Here is a 21,773-nt window from a genome sequence, read left to right as displayed (position 1 = left end):
TCCCGCTCAGATGCACCCCGCCCCCGTTCCTGCACACAGACACACCCCCTATTGGGCACCTCGTGGATGCGGCAGTCCAGCCCCCTTCTCTTGGTAGAGGTGCTCAGAAACCACTATCTAGGTGCTGGTATGCTCACGGTCAAGAGTGACACAGCTCCCAGGCCCTCGGGCAGAGCCAGGACACGTGCCGGTGAGCGCTGACGAGCGAGTCTGACCCAGGCAGACACACACGTGTGTCTGTGTGTCCACCAGGGCAGGTAGTGGAAATGCTGAGTCCACAGGCACCTCCAGCCTCCTCCCTCTTCAGGGAGCGCCCCCACTCTCGCCACCCACAGCGTCCTCACTTGTTTGTGCAGACCTGGTGCACACACACGTTTCAGAGCTGCCGACCGGAGCTTGCAGGAGACGGGAGAACTGCCTGGACACCGGCTCAGGCTGCTCTTGGCTCCCCAACCAGCAGCGCCTCTTGCTGACCCCTGCCCAGGCCTGCGCTCCGCTCTGGGCTGCCCCCACCCTGGCTCACCTCACCGTTTATTCTGGGGTCCACGGAGGCCTCGCCTCAGTGCTAAGTGTCAGTCCTGTTAGCCGGCGATGCTCCATGAACCCAGCCTTGCTAAGAAGACAGACACACTCAGTCCTGCTGACCTCTCTTACCTGGAGGAATTGGAAGCAGAGGCCGACGAGGCTGATGTTTTTCGACGCCGTCGAGCACGGCTAGGGGAAACCGACACCCCGAGTTTCTTCTTCGGAGACTTGGACCGGCGCCAGGGGTCCTTCCACTCGTCGGCTCTCTTCACCTGGGGTCCTGTGGACGCAGTCTCCTTCTTTGGTGGCTCAGCTTGACGGCTGAAATCACAGAGGGGTTAATAGGTCTGGGGCCACCTCCCACCAGACAACTCTGCCATTTGGTGAGAGAAACTGTGTGGGAGGAGAGACGGGGACCTAAGGGCTCACTCCAGGGATGCCCCACACACAAGGCAGCAGGCGCTCTGTCAATGGGAGACCTCCCCTGGAACCGGACATGCGGGGCTCTCTCCACGAGCACTGTCTCACAGGGCCACGGGGGAGCCGGCCACCCAGCAGCGCCCCTCGGAATCCCTACCTTGCCCACCGCACAGGCGCTGGGTGGGGCAGGAGGAAGGGGCCCGTGCGTGTGCGCCCTAGAGACAGGCGCACCGGTGGCAGCACCGTCAGCACTTAGGATGCGAACGTGACTGAAAAAATCCTGGTTTTCAAGTGAGTTAGAAACTCTGTAAATATAAACCTAAGCCCTAGACACTTCCTTTGTTCACGGGCAGGGCAAATCAACAGTGTCAGAACAACCGGCCCCGACCACAGGTCACCACCAGTCAGAAACGCACACGGCCGAGCCTGCCCAGAGGGTGGGATCAGCTGGGTCCTGAGCGCATGAACAGGGGTAGGGGCCAGGCGGCAGCTCAGCAGGGCAATACCCAGAGCACAGGGTCCCAGACCGACAGCAGTTCAATACCAAGGTACCTGCTGGCCTTGTGACACATCGATCAGATAAGTCACAGAAAGTGAAGCAGGGCAACAACCCCCGTCATCCGGCTCTCCTGGCACAGCTGTTCCTAGCATGTCCGAGTGTCCCCTCTGCCTGTGTTCACTCTCCACCAAGGACCCTGCAGGTAGAGCCAGGGCTGCTCGGAGACTGCCCCACCTGGAGTGGACCTCCCTGGCCATGGACAGCAGTGCTTCACTGTCAGTCTGTTACATAATCTGGGCGTTTCTCTACTGTTAGCTATTTCTGTGTTTAAAAAACACAAACAATAAAGCTACCCTTTATATTAAGTCTTTATGAACACCTTGTCTTTTCAAGGGTAAATTTTTAAGATGTGGAATCAGGGGGCCACAAGAGGCAACCTTTTAACAGGTTCTTGCTAAGTTATCAAATATTTCCCCTGGAAGTGAAAGCCATTTCACACTGGGCTCAGCATGGTGCTTGCCCCACACTACCTGCCTGGGCGGCACGGGCCCCGTGTCACCAGGAGCACCACCGTGCCCAGAGAGGAGCACACCAGACTCCTGAGAGCTCTGCGCACAGAGCGCTTCCGGGAGGCCACCTGGGGGTTTTGGCCATGCCTGTGCTTGGCCAGTTTTCCAGGAAGTTCCTGGGGTATGACGATGGGAACCCTCTGCGGTCAGGTATTTTCCCAGGCTACTGGCTTCCACTCACTGGTGCTGCTGACACTTGTTCCAAATGTTAACAGCTTCGTTCAGGCTCACAGAGCCCTCTCCACCTGAGCCAGGCTGGCTTCTAGCTGACTGAGAGGCACTGTCTTTCTTCTTTAACCCCCCTCCTGCCCCTGCAGCGTGGTGTGCTGGCTGCCATGCTCTGTGCGGCCAGGGTGGGGGCGCTGTGTGGATATTGTGAGCCTGGCGCATTCCCGTCCACAGGCCAGGAACCTGCTTTCCCTCCAGAAGGTGTGGGCAATGCCATCTCTAGGCACAGATTCTTCCTCAGAGGGGCTGTGCTCCCCCATTCATCTGCCTTTTCTTATTCCAGAATCTGATCTGCACACAGGACCACCACATCATGACAATTCCAGACATGCTAATTCTCAGAGGCTTCTGGAGTGTCCTGCCTACCCGTGGGGCTCTGGATCAGAACTGTGTCAGACATATGAACAGGGTCCTGACATTCATCCCCACTTTCCATGAGTGCCAGCAAAACATCAGTTTTATTCACACAACATAAAACAATCACCGCCTGCTGATATCTTCAGAACTTTTCAATCAGTCTATCCACCAGTGAGCAGGCTCCATGCCAACTATCTGCTAAGAGCCCCCACCAGGAACAACATCCAGCATTTAAAACCACCCTAAGGACACTGAACAGAGGCATAAGGCCCTGTAACTCGGCCCCCACACGCTGAGCCACTGCCCTGCTGGCTCCAAGCGTGTCCTCCTAGAAGTGTGTCCAGGAAGGAAGTGAAACCCGAGTCTGACTCGTGCCAGTCCCAGGCCACCCCAGGCTGCTTTCCCCTTTACACTTCCTGTGTTGTTCTCATTCTGAAAAGACAACAGCAAAGGAAACACCTTGGTCCCTGGTATTTTCATGAGTCATCAAAATGGCCCAGCTCTGTCAACCTGTGGCTCTTCCAACACAGGGAGATAGAAGCAGCTGGGCACCGAAGGCGTGCGTGATTCACACTGGAGCCGTGTGAGCACTGAGGGCTGTGCGTCAGCAACGGGGAAGCAGAACGCTGGACCCTCTCCCCTCGTGGCACACAGCACCCGTGGCCAGACAGGTGGCTGCGCAGCCCCCCAACCTCTGAAAGGCAAGGCTTCCTCACCCTGGCTGCAGTAAGATGGTCTGGCTATCTTATGAGCGCCAGAACCAGGCCTGGAGGCATCCCTCGAGCCCCACATTCTCCGGCGAGTGTCACGGACGGGCCAGAGCTGGCTCTGCAATGACGGAGCCGAAGGCCTGTGCCACCTTCCTTTAGCTCGACAACAAGCCCAGGACACGCGGGAACCCTTCTGCAAGTCCGCCCGTGTTCCCCAAAATGTGGGAAACTGGGCTCCTGATCTTAATTAGTATGAAGAAAACTATTTTTATTTTTTACTTTGTTTCTACAGTGACTCACCAGGACAAATGATCTGGTGTCTGTTACATGTTAAGGGGGTATAAATTTCCTTTTAAAATGTATTTAAGTTTAAAAGGTGAAAGGTTTTTTTTTTTTAATCCCATGAAGGTTTTTTGACCACAGCACGCAATTTGTGGGGTCTTAGTTCCCTAGCCAGGGATTGAACGTGGGTGCTCGGTGGTGAGAGCACAGACTCTTAACCACTGGGCTACCACGGAATTCCTGGGACATATCTTAAAATATGAATCAATAGTGTAGGTGGTACCTGGCTACAGAAAATCATGCAGGTGGAACACCTGTGGGACAGGGCACTTTGCAGACCAAAGTGAGAGGTGAATGAGCCAGCTGGGCCCCAAATCGCCTCCCCTGACTGGGGTCTCAAATCAGGGATAAGTGGTTTCAGACCTAGATACAAACGATAAACAATCACTTTAAAGACAGATGTTTTGGGAGGAAGGACTGGATGAACAATCAACAGAGTTCATTCACAATGCCGACTGGTGAAGCTGTCCCTAGACTACTGGGGAAGGGCAGGGGCACCAGGAAGGCCTGTGCCCAGTCAGGCTTTGGGGAGCACGGACAGAGCATGGGGCCGAGTTGGCGCCCCGACATGCAACCATGGCCTGGGCTGTCCTGCTCTCCGACAACACTGAGGAGAGCTGAAAGAGACCTGGGAAACCAGGCAGCCGCAACGGCAACTACATGGGAACGCAGGACGGCAGGCTCACCGGGTTCTTCCCACAGGCCACCTGCCCACGGGAAGCCGGGGCCACACGGGAGGAAGCCTGCGTGTGCACGGACAGCTGGGAGGAGGACGGCCGTCAGCCATGCTGGCACTGAAAGCTGACAGGACAGATTTGGCATTTGCATAAACCCTCTGAACAGAGAGGGGAAAACACCTTCCCATAATCTCTGAGCAGCCCTCCCCCGCGGCCAAAGCCACGAGCAATCTTATCTGCCAGGCTCCTGAGCCTTTGTTCAAGACCACACGAGAGGGACACTGAGGAGCAAAGGTCATGAGAAAGGGCCTGAGTCCCCTCGAGACGCCAGGGCAGAGGCGTGAGGTGAGGCGGCTACAGAGCGGGTGCCTGCAAACCTCCGAGCAGCGGCCTAGCTTGAGGTCAAAGACAAGAAAAGATAAAAAGGAGGAAGGTTCTCTTTTAAGATGGAAGGGTGACGAGCTCAGAGAGACGCGCAGACAGCGAATGGGCAGCACGTCAGTGGGTTTATCCACTGCACTCGCTCACGCCTCCCACGGGCCCTTCGCCATGAGTTGCTCACCTCCAAACTCTGGACAAGGTCACCCTGGGTCCCCGTGGACGTGGAGCCAGCTCCCAGAATGGTCCCAGGATGCCACGAGCCTGAACAACCTGCCCAGCAGCCTCCTCCAGGCCAGTGGCTCCCAGGGATCCATACACAGACGAGCAGGGAGTGAACAGGCCCCTTGACTCCCCCCGCAGGGGCCTGGGAAGGTGAGAGCAGTTCCCAGGGAGGGGCATCTGGGGCCACAGACCGGTCGCTTTATTCCTCAGACTTGAAAACAAATTTTGACTCCACCGCAAGGTTAATTTCTGGGTGGGGCCATGAAGACTTTGTTTCCACAGCGACACCCATCATTCCCAAGCCCACTAATGTTGAGGAGCAGCATTAGTTTGGGGTGGCCCTGAGGGCCAGCCCGTTCCCACCATGGAGCGCAGTCATAGCCTGACTGCTCTTGTGACCTCATGCATTGACGCAGTTCCCACCAAGGCCGCTTGTAGGCACTCGGGTTAGAACTTGAGAGAGACAACAAGTCTCTCCATTTTTGGGCAAACTCTGTAACTCTGTGTGTCAGTCAAGAAGTTAGAACACAGGATCCACACAGATCCACTTTTCCTCGAGAATGCCCTGGGCATAACTTTCCCAGAGGAGGAAGTAAGCCGTGACTGGGAAAGACTGGAGTGAGATGAGAAAGATAAACAAGGTTCCTTAGCTCCCAGGAAGCGTGTCTCCTAGCAGAAAGTCCGAGCTAGGATCAAACTCCCTAAGTGCAAGGATGGAGCCAGTGCGGAACGGGAGGCCCCTGTGGACTGGCCAGCACGGCAGCTGTCTGGGTGTGAGCGGCTGGAGCCCTCGGGGTTATTTAGCAAAGGCGGGTAACACCAGCATGGGATCCCATGAACTCTGCAAGTAAGACAGATGGCACTGAAGGCAGAGCTGCCACGGCAAGAGGTGAGGTGCTCGAGGGAACAGAGGGAAAGGCCGCCAAAAGCAGAGGGGGACCTGATGTGTCCCACGGAACAGTCAGAGGAGACCTGAGTGGCCAGCACCCTCGGCCAAGCACCAGTCTGAGCCAGATGGAGTGCGTGGGCTGTGGCTTGGTCAACCAAACAGTAACCTCCGTGCTCCCAGGGCCCTGAGACTCCCAGGTAGGCGCGCTTGAGCAGGTCACCTCCCTGGCATCCAGGTGACGGTTGCCAGGCCGTGGGGAGTGTGAGGAAGTGGGAACAGCACTGCCTCACGAAGAACCCTGGTCCCTAGGAGACTGAGAAGCTGGTCATTTCAACCCCAAGGGACCCCAGACCTCTCACTGCACTTGAATGCTCAGTAAACAGCTTTGAAGATAACAGGCAGTCTGGGCGAGTCCTCGGGAAGGTCCCGGTTACTATTTGTGTCTGGAATGACATTCATCCACCTGTCTGAGAACATCCTCCTTTCTGTGGCACCCTACCCACAGAGCACGCCAGCCAGCCTGGCTGTACGCACTGGGAGGAGGTTTCATGGAAGTGCTCCTCCGTCACAGTGATCCTCTCACAGAACTGGCTACAGGCTCTGCTCTAAAAACAGCCCAGTTATAGAAGCGGGCAAGATGCTTGGAAAGGCCCAGTCACAAAGGTGAGCCTCGATGAAGGCGGGGGTGCCGACTCCAAACGAGCAACACGGGGGCTGGCCCAGAGGCCTGCAGAAGCGCCAAGAGGTGGTCCCTGTGGCAGCCACTCCACAGGAAGCAGCTCGGGCAGGTGAGGGGCAGGGGTGAGGGGGACCCGGCCTGGCAGAGCCAGGACCCACCCGGCTGTGTGCTACCTTCAGGCCCCGAGCTGGGTTTTGGGAGCTCTCACTGGTCGTGGATGTGAGGGAAGATCCAGCACCACACCCAATGGCATTCTCTACTCCCACGTGTGGGACCTTCCCCGACAGACACCGCCCTGTCCAGAGCCCGCACGCAGCGGCAAAAGCTATCTCAGGTATGCGCAGGCTGCGTGCTCAGTTGCGTCCAACTCTCTGTGGCCCCGTGAGCTGCAGCCTACCAGGCTCCTCTGTCCATGGGATCTCCAGGCAAGAATACTGGAGTAGCGTGCCATTTCTTCCTCCAAGGGATCTTCCCGACCCAGGGGTCAAACCCGCACCTCTTGTGTCTCCTGCACAGGCAGGCAGGTTCTTTACCACTGCGCAAGCTGGGAAGCCACCACATTCTCTCCATCCAGCTGCTGACGAGAAACTCCCAACCTGTTAGAGGCTAAGCAGACAAACTCTTCCATAAAAGGGACGTCATGTAAAGGAATTACGGCAGGGAGCCTGGCCACCTCCTGACACAGTGGTCACACCCGCTTGGGCTGATCAAAGGAAAGGAAACAGGAGGCCGTACTGGAAATTCTGCTCTGGTGAAACCCCAGCCTTCAGGCTGGTGGCAGGGCTGGCGGGGCCCCAGCCAGGGTGATCAAAGATGAAATTCAAGACTTCTAAGACCAGTGAGCCGGGCTGAACTGAGGCCAAGTGATGGAATGTGCCCCTTTGCTGAGGGCAGTAGGGGGTCCACAGGGGGAGAACTGAGCCCAAAGGGAAGTGAACCAGGTCAGAAGCCGGCAGCAGAGCACACCAGCCCATGGCAAAAGCTGCCTCTGATTCTAGGAGGAATTCACGGAGCTCCCTGAACCCTGGCCCTCTGGTCCAGCTGTGCTGTCACCGAGCCCTTGCTCTAGGAGACCTGTGGCTGCGCAGACACCAGACCTGGCGGCTGCTCTCAGTGCTCCGCTGCTGGGGGCCAAGCCGAGACTTGCCACTGCCTTCAAGAAACCCTCCTCGTGGGCCTGATGTCCCCAGACCTCCCCGTGGAGAGTGAACACAGGCATCTGTCTGTGAGCTACAGGTAGTCCCTGACTTATGATGGCTAGATTTCTACAACAGTGGAAAGTGGCATGCCTTCAGGAGAAGCTGTGCTTTGAATTTTGCATTTTGATCTTTCCTGGGCAGTGAGCCACAGCTCCTCCTCATGGTCACCCACATGACCACAGGGCAGACGAGCAATACACCAAACAACTCTTCTGGAACCAGGAAACCCTTCTGCTTTCCACCTTAGTACAACTTTCCATAAGTCTCATGAAAGATTCCACACTTTACACTGTTAGTAGATCAGATGCATTTTTAACGTACAATGGGTCTTTTGAGACAAGATTCCTCCTAAGTTGGGTAGGCCCTGGGGTCACACACAGACTAACTACTGGCGCCCCCCTGTGCCGGGCCCTGAGACTGCAGTGCCCTGTCGGGGTTCCACTCTACAAAGACCACAGACGACAACAGATAAGGAAGTCCTATGAAGTCAGAAGATAAGAGGTGTAGAACAATAAATAAAGCAGGAATGGGGGTGGGGTGGGGACTGACCTCTCTGAGTAGCAGGTAAAGCCCAGAGGCAGGGGAATGGCAGAGCAAAGATTGAGGTGAACCATGAAGAGGCAGAGGCTGGCCAGCAGTGTGGACAGAAGGCAGTGTCTACCAAAAAGGGGCTTCAAAGGGCCCCACAACAGAAAAATTAAAGAAAGAACTCTTCAATGCATCTAAAATATGATTTACTCTGAATGTTCTGAAAGTATATCACTTTGCCCAACATTAGGAAAAAACAGCAAATTCAGGGAGGTCAGTTCACTGTCACCCAGAGGACGAGAATAGAACCCACACTTAACAAAAGACGAGAATGAAAGACTATATGGTCCTGACATTTACTTTCAGAAACACAGGACAGGACTCTGTTCAATGGTAGGGACAAGAATCAGGGATAAGAGCCTGGCTTTTCCACCAAAAACTGTTAGAACTAATGAACAAGATTCAGTGCAAATGCAGGATACACAATCAACGTACAAAAGCCAGTTGTGTTTTTATATGCTAACAACAAACTACATTAAAAAATAATCCTATTTATAATAGAAAATAATAAAATACTTAGGAATAAATTAAATCATGAGACACTGATGAAAGGAACTGAAGAAGACACAAAACACTGAAACACACACCATGCTCATAAATCAGAAAAATATGGTTACAACGTCTGTGCCACCCACACCAATCTACAGATCCAGTGCTGCTGCTGCTAAATCGCTTCAGCCGTCTCCGACTCCTAGTGACCCCATGGACTGCAGCCCACGAGGCTCCCCCGTCCATGGGATTCTCCAGGCAAGAGTCCTGGAGTGGGGTGCCATCGCCTTCTCCACAGATCCAGTGCAGTCCTAACCCAAGTTCCAATGGCATTTTTCATACAACAGAAAAAACAACCCTAGAGTTTTGTACGGACCCACAAAGGACTCGGAATAGCCAAAGCAATCCTGAGAAAGAACAGAGCAGGAGGCACTGCACCTGCTGACTAAAAGCTAAAAGCTGTGGTAACCTAAGCGGTGTGGCACCGGTGTCAAAGCAGAAGCACAGGTGTGAGCGGAAGGCAGAGGCCAGAAACAAAGGCCTGCATATCCAGGCAACTAATATTTGCCAAGGGAGCCAAAAACACTCAACGGCGAAAACTGGACAGTCACATGCAAAGAATGAAATTAGACCCTATCTTAAACCCCTAGTAAAAGCCACCTTGAAATGGATTAAAAAAGATGTGAGATGGGAAATCACACAACTCTCAGAAGAAAACAGAGGGCAAAAGCTTCATGATATGGGTCTTAGCAATGTTAGATATGACGTCTAAAGCACAAACAGCAAACGCAAAACTAAACCTGCGGGACTGCATCTAACTAGAAAGCTGCTGCACAACCAAAGGAGCGGTCCAGACAGTGCGGGTGGCGAGGAGCCGCGCGGGGAGGCCGGCCCTCCACCTGGGCGCCGCCGCCCCTCCCGCAGCCCTCCCGCTCCCAGGCTCCGGAAGGCGTGGTTCCTACCTGGGTGGCTGGGGGGAGCGGGCCTTGGGCTTCTCCTTGTCCTTCTCACGCTCCTTGTCGCGGTCGCGGTGCAGCCTGTCCTTCTCATCCCGCTTGGCGCGCTCGCGCTCCCACTCCTCCTTCCGCCGCTGCCGCTCCTTGTCCCGCTCGCGCTCCCGCTCGCGCTCGCGCTCCCGCTGGCGCCGCTCCCGCTCCCGGTCCCGCTCCCGCTCGCGCTCCCGCTCGCGCTGTCTGTTCTCCCGCTCCCGTTCTCGCTCTCTTTCCTTCGTGGAAAAGCCAAACACACGCACACACGGATTCAGACCCTCAGAAGGGGAAGCGCGGGCAGGACGCGAGAGCGGGCGGAGGAGACAGAACACCTGGGTGGCAGTCTCCTTTCTGCACCAGAAATGGACTTGAGGACACATGGGGGGCCCGCAGAGCAGGCTCTCCAGCATCAGCACCAGGTCGGTGGGCCTGGCAGGCCTCCCGGACCTCAGCTCCTGTCTCGAGAGGTAGACACCAAGGCTGTGCACAGGCAGCCCAGCCTGGGGCTCAGGGGACCCCAGCAGGCCCCCCCCCCCGCCCAGCTCTGAGGCTGCCCTGGCTGGTGGGAGGCATCCACAGCCCAGCAGCCGGCCCCACTGAGTGAGGAGTCTGCTCTAACCGCCAGGGAAGGGGCACAGCAGGGCCAGCAGCCAGGTCCTCTTCTCGCCACAGGCTCACCATCTGATGGGGTCCCCAGCCAGTCACTCCCCTTTGGCCCTAAAAACTCATGACTGTCACTTAAATTGTGGCACAGAAACCGCTAACCTGCTTCTAATGACCTCTTCCAAGCGGCAGCTTCACGTCAGAAGCACAGGGTCAGGGGCTCAGAGCGTGAAGCACCTATATTCATAAACCTACCACATCTTAGAGAAGTGCCGACAGGAATGGCCATGACCCACCAGGGCGGGTCCTGAGCCTGAAAGAGGCACACCCCCTGCCGCTGGCATTGCTCACCCACCCCCACGGCTCCAGTGAAAACAGAGCCAGAGCACAGACCAGCTCAGGGAAGGAGCTGTTCAAGTCACCACGAGGTCAGTCCACGGAGCAGAATCCGTTCTGCACAGATGGTCAACTGGGACTTGAAATCAGTACGCCATGCTCATGCAATTAAGCCTGTATAAAGTCCTATAAATGAAAATGGGGTGATTCAAAGGGCCCACCAGTGAAGTTCCAACCTACATACCCGGTAGTTATGGTACGGCTCGGCCTCTGTGTACTGCACCCGGAAGTTCTCATACTGCCCGCCACGCCAGAAGCGCTCTATCTCGTAGTCGTAGTAAGGGTCTGCGTAAGGCTCAAGTCTGAAAAAGAGCAAGTAAAACTCAAGCTTATCACTTAGGAACGTTAATGCAAATATATTACATAAAATATTTGCCAAGATTGAGACACCACATTAAAAAAAAAAGAGAGATTGCAAGGCTGAGTCAGTATTAGAAACCGAATATACTAAACAAAATCACAGACCTAGAGAGAAATCAAAGGATGACACCTACAAATGGTGAAAAGATTTGTGACAAAACCCAGCCCTTCCCAATGAGAGGAGGAAATGGCACTTTCTTACTGTGATAGATACTGATGTTCATACACTGAAGAGCTAAAGCCAGCACCTTACTCACTGGAAACAGGGAGGGATTCCCGGTAAGATCCCAATGGACAAGGAAGGCCAGTGCCTCTGAGACAGACTCCAGGAGCCCCCAAGCCACCTCAATGTGCAAATTAAATGACACCCTATGTGAAAGCCATGACGTAATGGTGAAGCCGATTCAAGTGGCAAGAAGAGCCCAGTAAGGCACATGGATAATTCTAGACAATAGCCAGTGAGGAGGGTAGAGAAAACCCCATTTAACCAGCAAGAAAGGAAGAAGCATACTGAGGAACAAGGCAACAATACATTTAACCAGAAACACGCAGAACTTACTTGAGGAAAACGTCAACACTCTCGAAAGACACAAAAGCACAGGTGAATAAGATCACATCCCTCATTTTCACAAAGGAAAACTGACCATCACCAAGAAGTCAGTTAATTTACAAGTCCCTTCGTTAATTTATAAATTTAGGGCAATCTCAGTAAAAATGCTGACAAGGTTCTTCATGTGGGGAGACAACTGATCCTCAGGTTCCCATGGACATAAGACATGCAAGACCAGCCAAGAAACCCTGAGAAAGTAAGACACACCCTCTGTGTGATATCCCTGGTGTCCAAGGGTTAGTACACCACGCTTCCACTGCAGGGGGGTAACGGGTTCAATCCCTGATCAGGGAACTAAGATTGCTCATGCCACGTGGCACAGCCAAATATTAGGGGGAAAAAAAGACACCCTCTGAGACCTCACAACATCACAGATGGCCCAGGTCATGAAGAAACAGACCCGCGGAATAAAACAGGTCTGGGCGCAGACCCTGGTGTGGGTGACAGGGGCAGACTTTCAACCATGGGGATAGGATGGCTCCTAACGCCCTGGAAGAGAAGGGCCCTCCCCACACAATGACCCAGAGGACCTGCATGGGGCCTGGAGCCCAGGAATGTGTGTGTGTGTGCGCATACGCGTGCGTGTGGGAAGGGGCTGGTCACCCGACAGCAGCTGGGCCCTCAAGCTTCTTACAGGGATTTCTTGGCTCCAGACTAACCCTTCCTGTTGGGTAAACTGGTAGGAGAAACAGGTGCTCAGAGAGGCCCACGGGCCCCTGCAACCTGCATCGCCTCCACAAGGCCTTTAGTGGCTGCTTTCTAGGGCGTCTCCCCCCACACTCCTGGGGCCCTGGGGGGGTGAACCTGGGGCTGTGCTGCCAGGTGACAGCCCTATTCACTCCCAACAGCCAGACAGCTTCCTCACCCTCTAGCCTACACGGGTGGCTGTGGTGGTGACTATAGAAACACAGAGCTGACCCTACAGCCTTTCTCTGTACCCGACTGTTGTTTCAGCCGGAAACCAGGGCTGTGCTTTCCAGCAGGAAGGCCCCTCGCACGGTGTTGCTGTGAGACCAGGGAGCTGCTGAAGCTGCCTGCCAGGGAGAGACGGGCCCGCCCTGCCTGAAGCTGAGCCAGGCTGGGTACAGAGTAGGCGCTCGGGCCCGGATTGTGTGGGGGCACCACACAGCTCCTCAAGGGCTGACGGGGGTTTCAGCCACATGTGCTTCTGCAATCCATTTAAAAGGCCTGTGATAAAATGTCTGGAAGTAACAATGAAGAAACTTGCCACACTCCTGGGTTTTGCGACAAATTTCACACCTTCTCCTGGTTCCTGGGGAGCCTGAGGGAAGGTGGGAGAGACCTGGGGCTCGGGGGCTTTAGGAACAGCTGTAAACCCCTCAGAGCTCATAGGAACCCCAGTGGATGTGAGCCCTCTACAGTTCCAAGGCCCTGGCATGGCACTCAAACATATCCTCCCAGAAGAAAAACAAGGAAAGTCAGCTGCAAACTGTCTGCAGCACCTCAAGAAGGCCATTCTCAGCCCAGGGGTGTGGACAGGACCCCAGCCCCTGGGAACCTCTGTGCCACTGCTCCCCAGAGCCTGGGCCCCACCCAGCCGGGGACACTGAGCTCTCAACGGGAGAAGCAGAGGCAGAACCGCTCCTTACGCTGTATCTCTGACATCTCTTGTGATCCGATAGTTCCAGTCTCGGAAAACTTCATTTTCTTTGTCAAACTCTCGCTCATCTTCACCAATGGTCACTGTAAACCTTTTCTCTTCAAAATCAGGCTCCTGTTCTTTTCGAATGGTTGCTTTTTTCAAAACCTACCATTGTGAAAAGAGAAGCCAACACTATTACTGCTAAGGAAACACAGGGGGTGCTATCCTGACTGACCCCTGATGCCTGGGCTGGCGTGCCAGAGGAGCATGACCAAGCGCCAAGTAGGGATTTGCTGAAGCTCTGTGCTGGGATGCACACGGGACCCCACAAGGGCCCCATCCTTGCAGGCCCAGCACACCCTGACTTCCTGTTCCTAGTCCTGGCCTTGAACTGAGGGCTCCAGACATGCACTCAGTGAGGGGGCAAGGGAAGGTGCTCTAGGCAGGAGGGGCACCCAGAGTGGGGCGGGGCTGGGAGGGGGCGGGAACGGCTCCGCTTGAGCCGGTCATTTCCCTGAAGGGAAGGCCCAGAGCCAAGAGGGGTAAGCCTGGGCACCGGGAGCCAGGTGCCAGGTACCAAGTGTGGCTGAGCATGAGGGAGGAGGGGGAGGCGGGTGAACACTGTGCTTCCCCAGGAAAGATGGCTTCTCCAGATACAGAGGGCACAGGGGAGGTGGCACGGCCCCCGGCCTCTGGATGCCCCAGCCGCCTTGGGGGGACAGCAATGCTGGCTCTGTGCGAGGACCACCGCTAGCACTTTTTCTCACAGGCTTTCCGCTGGTCTCTTACCTCCTTTGCGTGCCGGAGCCCTCGTTCCCAGGCACTCTCTGTGGGGGGTTCTGGAGGGGGTGGAGGCAAAATTTCATCTACTACAGGCCCGCCCTATAAAAAACAGTAAGCAAAAGTTACAACAGCAAGCAAAACTTAGAAATGGGGGAGCAAAAATTCCAAGTGAAACCCCAGCGGGTCCTGCCTGCTCTCCTCGCTCATCCTCCCTCCCTTGACTGGCTGCCCCAAGCCTATGGTGGCCTATAGCTGGGGACAACCAGGGGGTTGGAAGGCAGCTCTGGCCTCTGTGGCAGCCTAGAAATGTCTTACACACAAGGCATATTCATGTCTTTGAGCTGGAACATCACAAACAGAGTTTAGATGTGATCTGCCAGCAAGGAATGGTGTTCCTGGTGTTCACATACCCATGGGTTGGCAGGCATCAGGGGGTGCGGTCCGAGCGGCGGGGCCCCATTGGGTGGGAAGGGCTCGGCCTTGGTGATGAGGGAGTAGTTGCCCTTGTCGTTGACTCCGGGGTGTATGAACCTGCAGTTCATGCCCCAGGTGCAGTTCCCTGTGGAAACAAGAGGCAGGTCAGGGGGGCCTGGCCCCTGTGCACAGCTCAGCTCCCCCTGCTCCACTGGCGACCGGCAAGACACCCAGGCAGCGGGCCGAGGGCAGCCCTGTCCATCCCGAGACCATGCAGGCAGGCCTGGATGGTCTGGGCCGCCCTTCGGGCAGCACCTGAGGGCTCACACAGGACCCTGCCCCCACAGTCACCATGAGAGCAGCGCATCTCCCCTAAACAGAGACACCCAGAGCATCCCGGTAGTCGGGGTGGCCCTGCCTCGGGGTTCACGGCTCAGGACATATACACCCGAAGGTGCGCTGACAGGGTTGTAATTCTGACTTAAGAGAGCCCCATACTGAAACAGAAATCAACGAGAAGTACGAGTGCGATCAGAATTCTGCCAATTTATGCCAAGGTGATCTTTAGTAGCTCTGTACCTCTGCATTTCTCCTAGCAAGCCACTGCAGGCTATTTCTGGTACTTAAAAAAATGGGTTAGAGAGAAAACATATAGACAACTATAATAAATGGGGTGTTTATACTTTACAACAAAGAACTGAAAGGGTTGACTTTTAGCATTATTCAGCAACAGAACACCAAGATTCAGGAAAACCACTTGACTTCTCAGGACAGAAAAGAAGACTACATTTTAAATTTGTGAGTGAATGGTTTTTTTTAAATTTAATTTTTTGAAAAGGTAATATGTGTGCAAGCTTAAAAAATAAATATGGCATACAACATCTAAGTGGTTTTAAGAAACATTTTCAATTGGTTAGTACGCAGTTAAATTGTAAGCCATCTTTTAATATATATTCACTTCTAAACACAATATTTCGTTTGAATATTTCTGTCCAAAAAATGTTTTTCCTTATATCATGTAAATTAAAGAGAAATAATCATTTGATATTTAAGGAAACACTAAATTTTACCTTTTAAACATTATGAGCATTTCAACTTGTATTAAAACCAACATAATAACATATGGCTCCAAATTAAACAAGGAATAATGTATGCTTAAAAAAAATTGCTTCTCTGGGAATGCAAAAATAACCAACTAAGTTTATAATTTCTAAAAGTGTTTGAGAGATCACATGCAAGGCAGAGACTGGGAAACACACTACCGGGAGTTCAAAACCCCAGAGACTCAGACAGTTTTAAAGAAAAAAGAATATGCAGTCATACATCTAAATAAAGAATTCCAAAATATCCACTTATTCATCGCCTGACTCTTGTAAACTCACATCACAGTTCACAGTGCTCATGCAGTTAAAAAACAATAAAAAAAAACTGCAAGCACAGAAAAATATGAACAAAGTAAACCACAGCATTTCTATAATATTTAAAATCTAAAATACATATATGGGTAGAGGATAAATGAATAGGTTATTCTTTGTTCTTTTTGTATTTGAACTTTCAAAACTAAACAAAAACATCACCCTGGACCTACTAACAAAAAAGCTCTTTGGTTCCTCAGGTTTTAAGGGCAGGGAGGAGGAGCCGGTGAATGAGCACAGAGAGGAGTTGAGACTGCCTGTGTCTGGGCCCAGGGCCTCAAGAGAGGAGGCGGCTGCTCCAGGAAGTGTGGGCGGTAGACATACATGCAAGGGCAGGCGTCCCGCGCCTGCAGGCAGGAAGAGTGGCAAGAACAGTGCAATCCCACCAGCCTTTAGAAAAGTGAATTTTCAATTATGCAGAAAGAAGTTTGTGAGGATACACCCTAGCTGTATCGGGATAACTGTTTTGACTCTCTGTCAGCACACATTATTTTCATAATTTAAGAAAGCAATTTGTTTGGGGAAAAAATTCTCTAGGAAATGGAAGCAAAAATAGATTTATAGGTTTAAAAACTCTTCTGCTTCTAAATGAAATTTCACTACCAGAAAATTTATGTGGATTGTGAATGTATGACGAAACAGGATTATAGTTCGGTAAGGGGTCTGCACAGACAGGGACAGGAGCCCAAAGGGAACAAGCAGAGGACTTGGCGACAATCCAAGTGGTGTGGCCAAAAGGGGAAAAAAAAAAAAGACTCAGTGAAGTGGTGGGTGGGAGGGTCACAGGAATACATGTAAATAAAGGTGCCTATCAGTCACACACACACACACAAAGCCTGCCTCAGTCTTAGCAGACACCAAAGACCCGAACACAGATGACAGAAAGCACGCCCCACACAGCAAACCCAGGAGCCCCTGTTGGTTAGAAACACCACCAGACCTTAAAAGTTCTGACTGCTAGTCTGACCAGAGGTAGGGAGGTGCCTCTGCTGGCATTTCTAACCAGCATGGCACCGCACCTGTGGTGCCTCCCACAACAGCGGAGATGATTTTACACTCTCTAACTTCCACACAAAATGCTTTCTTCACACTAGAATTTTAAACAAAGACTTTCTTGTTTATAAATAAGACAGTGGTCTTATTTAGATATTCCTCGGTCCCATTTCCTGTTAATTTGAACAACTCAGAATAACTAATAAAAATAGGGATTGTCAAAATAAGTTTAAAGTGCTTCATGGTTTAAAAAAAAAATATTTCTTGAAAAGAAAACAGAATATATAAAAATCTAATAAGGAAAAACCCAAGTTCTACAAATGCTTCCTCTAAAAGGCATAAAACTCAAAGAACACAAACTTAATGTAAGAACCCAGAAGTTAGCGTGCCCCTCTTCACAGAACTGTGACAGAGACAGACAAGCAGGTCATCTGTGCTGAGCTGCTTCGACTTCTTCAGGAATAGTCATTATTCACTATGGTAGTTGAAAGAATAAAAATAGTTTCTGGGCTGCTTTTTTATAAATGACAGACTTGAAACCAGTGGTTTGTGTAACTTTTTGGTCTCAGGATCCCAGAGTCTCCATAATGATTGTATTCATTGATATTAAAACTGAGAAAATTTAAAGACATAAAATACAACTTCTGTAATTTCTGTTAACAATATTTGTTAACATAAAGGTTTTATGAACATATTTTGAGAAGACTTAGCTTGCTCTGGGGGTGGCTAGAAAACTCAGCCTGCTCAGGGGAGGAGGTGTAGCCGCTGGGAGACCCTGAGGCCACTCCAGACTCTGCGTGCCCTGCGAGGCTTTGGCCAGGAACTCCCCCACCCCTGCCACTGAACTTCTCTGACTCCTGGGCGGGTCCACCTTGAACTGTGAATGGCTTTCTACCCAGGTATGATTTTGTGACATCACACAACAGTCGCTTGGAAAAGTCATCAAATCCTGCAAAGCTGTCAAGTTTCCTAACACTGATTTTTCACTTGAGAGCTTGACCTTAGCAGCAGCCACTGTCCTGGCCTTCTGGGTGTCCTGGAGGCGACAGGACTGGGCTCATGGCCACACCCGGCATGCCTTCCCTGGAGGCACCCCTCACGCTTCAGGGGCAGTGAAGGAGCTCCGTGAGTGCTTCAGTTTTGTTAGAAAAGCAAAAAGACACACACTGACGGGTTGTGGTGGGGCGAAGGAAATACTCTACACCTGGACTTTGGTGCTGGCATTAAACTGGACACTTAAAGCAGGTGGATTTTATGGCAGGGCAAGTATACCTCGATAAAGTTTTTTACGGAAAGACCTAAACTCAAACTAATCCCGGACGTCGTTTCACAGCACGTGCAGCAGGTGGCCCCTACCAAGTGGTGCACTCAGTCTCGCTAAGGCACTAACTTCAGGGGCCCCTAGGTTGCAAGAACATACCTGGAGACCTCCTGCCTTAAACACCAGAGGATGCAGGGATTAAAAAATGGGCAGAAAGCACTTACCCAAAGAAGATTCACAAATGGCCAAAAAGCACTTGAAGAGATGCTCCACATCACTAATCAGAGGGGAATGCAAATCAGAACCCAGGGGAGACACCCCCCCCATACCCATGACGACACTCACTATTGCAAAACCAGAAAACGGGCGTCAACAAGCAGAGAGCTTAAACCCCAGGCGATGTGGTGGGATGTGAAACGGTACAGCCACGTGGACAACAGTAGGGCAGTTTACAAAACTTTAAAGGCCTAACTGCCACACGGCCAGACCATCCCACTTCCGGGGGCATACTCAAAAGACTGGAGAGGAGGGTGTCAAAGAGACGTCTGCACACCCATGTGCCAGCAGCATTATCACAACAGGTCCAACAAAGAAGCAACCAAGGTGCCTACCGATGGGCGCTGGGTTAGCACAACGTGATCCACCCCCACCATGAACTGTTACTCCATCTTGAAGAGGGAGGCGATCCCGACACTGCTACAGCACAGTGAACCTTGAGGACACCGTGCTGAGTGAAATGGGCCCACCACAAAAGGACGAGACTGCACTTCTGTGAGGCACACGGGGTACTCAACTTCACGGGGACAAGGTGGGCAGAGGCCGAGGGCCGGGAGCTCGTGTCTAATGCAGACAGTTGCAGGTTCCCATAATGAAAGGAGCTCTGGAGGCCCATGGTGGTGATGGCCACAATGAAGGCCAACGAAATGGACACTTAAAAACAGTTAAGATAGTAAATTTTATGTTGTGTTTTTTACCACAATTTAACAAGAGGAAGAAAGTCGGGGGTGGGGGTGGGCACAGGAAGGAGCAGACACAGGAGACCTGGTCTACAGAACAGGCTGGGTGCTGCTGCTGCTGCTGCTGCTAAGTTGCTTCAGTTGTATCCGACTCTGTGTGACCCCACAGACAGCAGCCCACCAGGCTCCCCCATCCCTGGGATTCTCTATTGACAGCCAAGTAATCAGAGACCCAGGAGCAGGACAATTTACAGAAAACACTATTTATGCCTGTGGACACAACTTCATGTTTTGATGACTCAACCTAAATAGTTGAGACAATATACTATAAACAAAGTACTGGTGCTTTAAAATGTTTCAACTTGTATTCCTATGTACATTGGTGTTGTCATTGGTTACAAATATCAATGTGTCCATCTGGGCAACTTAACAATCTGCAGATCACAACTTGTAATAGAAATATAGCTAACAAACACTGTTTAAGTATTTTCAAATTAAGATATAATTCACATACTATAAAATACCTCTATTTAAAGGGCACCATTCAGTGGGTTTTAGTATGTTCACAAAGTTGTGCAACCATTGCTACTACATAATTCTAGGACATTCCACCTCCCAAAATGAAACCCTGTACTCAATGGCTGCCCCTCCTGCTCTGGCCTGGACAATAACCAGCCCATTTTCTGTCTCTATGGATCTGTCCACCCTGGACAGTTCCCATAAGCGGAATCGTACAATCTGGGCTGTTAGTGACAGGCAGGGTCCTCGGGTTCATCCATATTGCTTTTATTATTCCCTGGTATGGATGGACCACATCCTGTTTATCCCTTCATGAGCTGATGGGCACTGGAGCTGTTTCTACCTTCTGCCTGTTGTGCTATGCTGCTATGAACATTTATGTACAGGTCTCCATGTGACTCAGGACATACCCAGGAGGGGAGCGGCTGGCTCAGACGCAGCCCTCTCCATCACACACTCTATGAGCGCCAGGCTGCGCCCAGGGTATAAGGTTCTGTTTCTCCACATCTTCACCAGACACAGCAAACTTCATTTTATTTTACAGTGACTCTTGCTATTGGAGAGAATCGAAAAGCATTCATCTCAACTTATAATCTTTTAAACTGCATACAAGCAAAAACGTTTACACCCAAAATCTTTCTCTTATCTAAGGAAAGGCAAGAGGTATGTCTCAAAACATCCAAAGAAGTATCTATTATATTATTCTATAGAATGAATAGAATATTTGGGGAAGGGTAACTATAAATTAAAAAGTATACTTCTGAAACAAGTTACTGAATGTGCCCAATTAAACTGCAAAAAACGCTGCTTACCAGTAGCTTCTGACTTCTCTACCAAGAAAGGCCTGACACTTGGGGCGGGGGGTGTTACTCCCTGAAACCCCATCCGGGCACTCAGTGGGATCTGAGGCCCCTCCCCTCCTGTACTGTGACCCACCTCCCCCACCGAAGACGTCCTTGGAGAGGGCACCCCCTCCAGCACCCTCCAACGCTCCTCTGTGTACGGCCACCAGCTTCGCATTGTAGTGTGTGTGCTTCTGGAGCTAAATTCTGGCAAGTCCTTCAGCAGTGAGACACCAAGCACCTGACCAGAGCTTCTGTGCCCTCAAAGGTGCATGCGGCAGCCTCCTGCCCTGCTCCCACGGGGCCTCCGGCAGGTCCTGGCCATGGCCAGACTTCTAATCACAGTGTCTGTGCACAGTGCTAACTGGAAACGACTGCAGCACATGTGTGCGCATGCGTGTGTTGGGCTCCATGGGCTCCACTGATTTACTCCAGAAATTCCAGAGATAGACTGAAGTCTTTACGGCAAGGAGGTCTTCGGCGTAAGTTTAAGTTTTCTGAAATATTGACACTTCAAATACCACAGGCTTTGAGAAGCTGTAAGCATTTACTTTCTAGAAGGTGCTGCGTACTCATCTGCATCCTTGGGGCGGCTATGCTCCCATCTAGGGAATGGCGCACGTGGCCGCACAGCGGGGCCGCCCCGCGGCAGCAGCGAGCAGCACAGAAACAGCCCAGCCCAGAGGACATGCCTGAGGACGCGGTGACCAGGGCCCCGAGCGCTCCCAGGCGCTTGCATCCTTGGTTACCTCGGTATGCGGGACGGGCTCGTTCGAGGCCACCGCAGGACAGGGCTCCACCGCCGCCCCCCGCCCCACCCCGCCCCCTGTGCAGGCAGCACGTGGTCCCTGGGAGCCCATCACAGCCACGTCCTGCCCTCAGAGCCTCCCCCTACCCCTGGCGTCATGGCAGGATTCTGGATCCAGAAGAAAGGAGTCTGGCCTCCGGAGCAGGGGGACTGTGCGGTACTAGAGAGACGAATATCATATATTTTGTACCTTTAACCTGGCCTCTGAATGGTATGGAATTTGATATTGGTGGAGGAGTGGACAATGGTGTCACAACATCTGGAAAAGAAGTACAGGAAGCTCTCGTGAACGTTAGGCTGCACAGGTGGGCTGGGTCAGTGCGCGAGGCATCTAGGGTCACAGCAAGCCTGGGCAGGAGAAGACCTTCCTCTGGTGCAAGAGGCCGCTCCCTCACAGACACACCGGACGGCGCTGTGCTGGAGCAGCCCCGACACATATCCTGGGCT

General features: G+C 52.4%; 1 protein-coding gene across 3 annotated transcripts in view; it reads right to left on the bottom strand.

Annotated features, from left to right (window-relative positions):
• Window positions 1-21,773, bottom strand: part of ZC3H18 (zinc finger CCCH-type containing 18) — a 42,387-nt gene that overhangs the window by 7,051 nt on the left and 13,563 nt on the right. Inside the window, exons 4-10 of one of the 3 annotated variants that reach the window (XM_052655416.1) lie at window positions 21,517-21,585; window positions 14,529-14,677; window positions 14,125-14,217; window positions 13,343-13,500; window positions 10,947-11,064; window positions 9,737-9,999; window positions 655-846 (exon numbers count right to left, since the gene is read on the bottom strand). In XM_052655416.1, the coding sequence (XP_052511376.1) occupies window positions 655-846; window positions 9,737-9,999; window positions 10,947-11,064; window positions 13,343-13,500; window positions 14,125-14,217; window positions 14,529-14,677; window positions 21,517-21,585 (1,042 nt within the window). The remainder of the gene's footprint in view (window positions 1-654; window positions 847-9,736; window positions 10,000-10,946; window positions 11,065-13,342; window positions 13,501-14,124; window positions 14,218-14,528; window positions 14,678-21,516; window positions 21,586-21,773) is intronic. The other 2 variants (XM_052655418.1, XM_052655417.1) reach the window with 2 other exon arrangements.

Source organism: Budorcas taxicolor, chromosome 18, assembly GCF_023091745.1.
Source record: "Budorcas taxicolor isolate Tak-1 chromosome 18, Takin1.1, whole genome shotgun sequence".
Lineage (NCBI taxonomy): Eukaryota > Metazoa > Chordata > Mammalia > Artiodactyla > Bovidae > Budorcas > Budorcas taxicolor.
The sequence above is the reverse complement of the archived record's forward strand: the minus strand, read 5'-3'. Positions and strand labels throughout refer to the sequence as shown.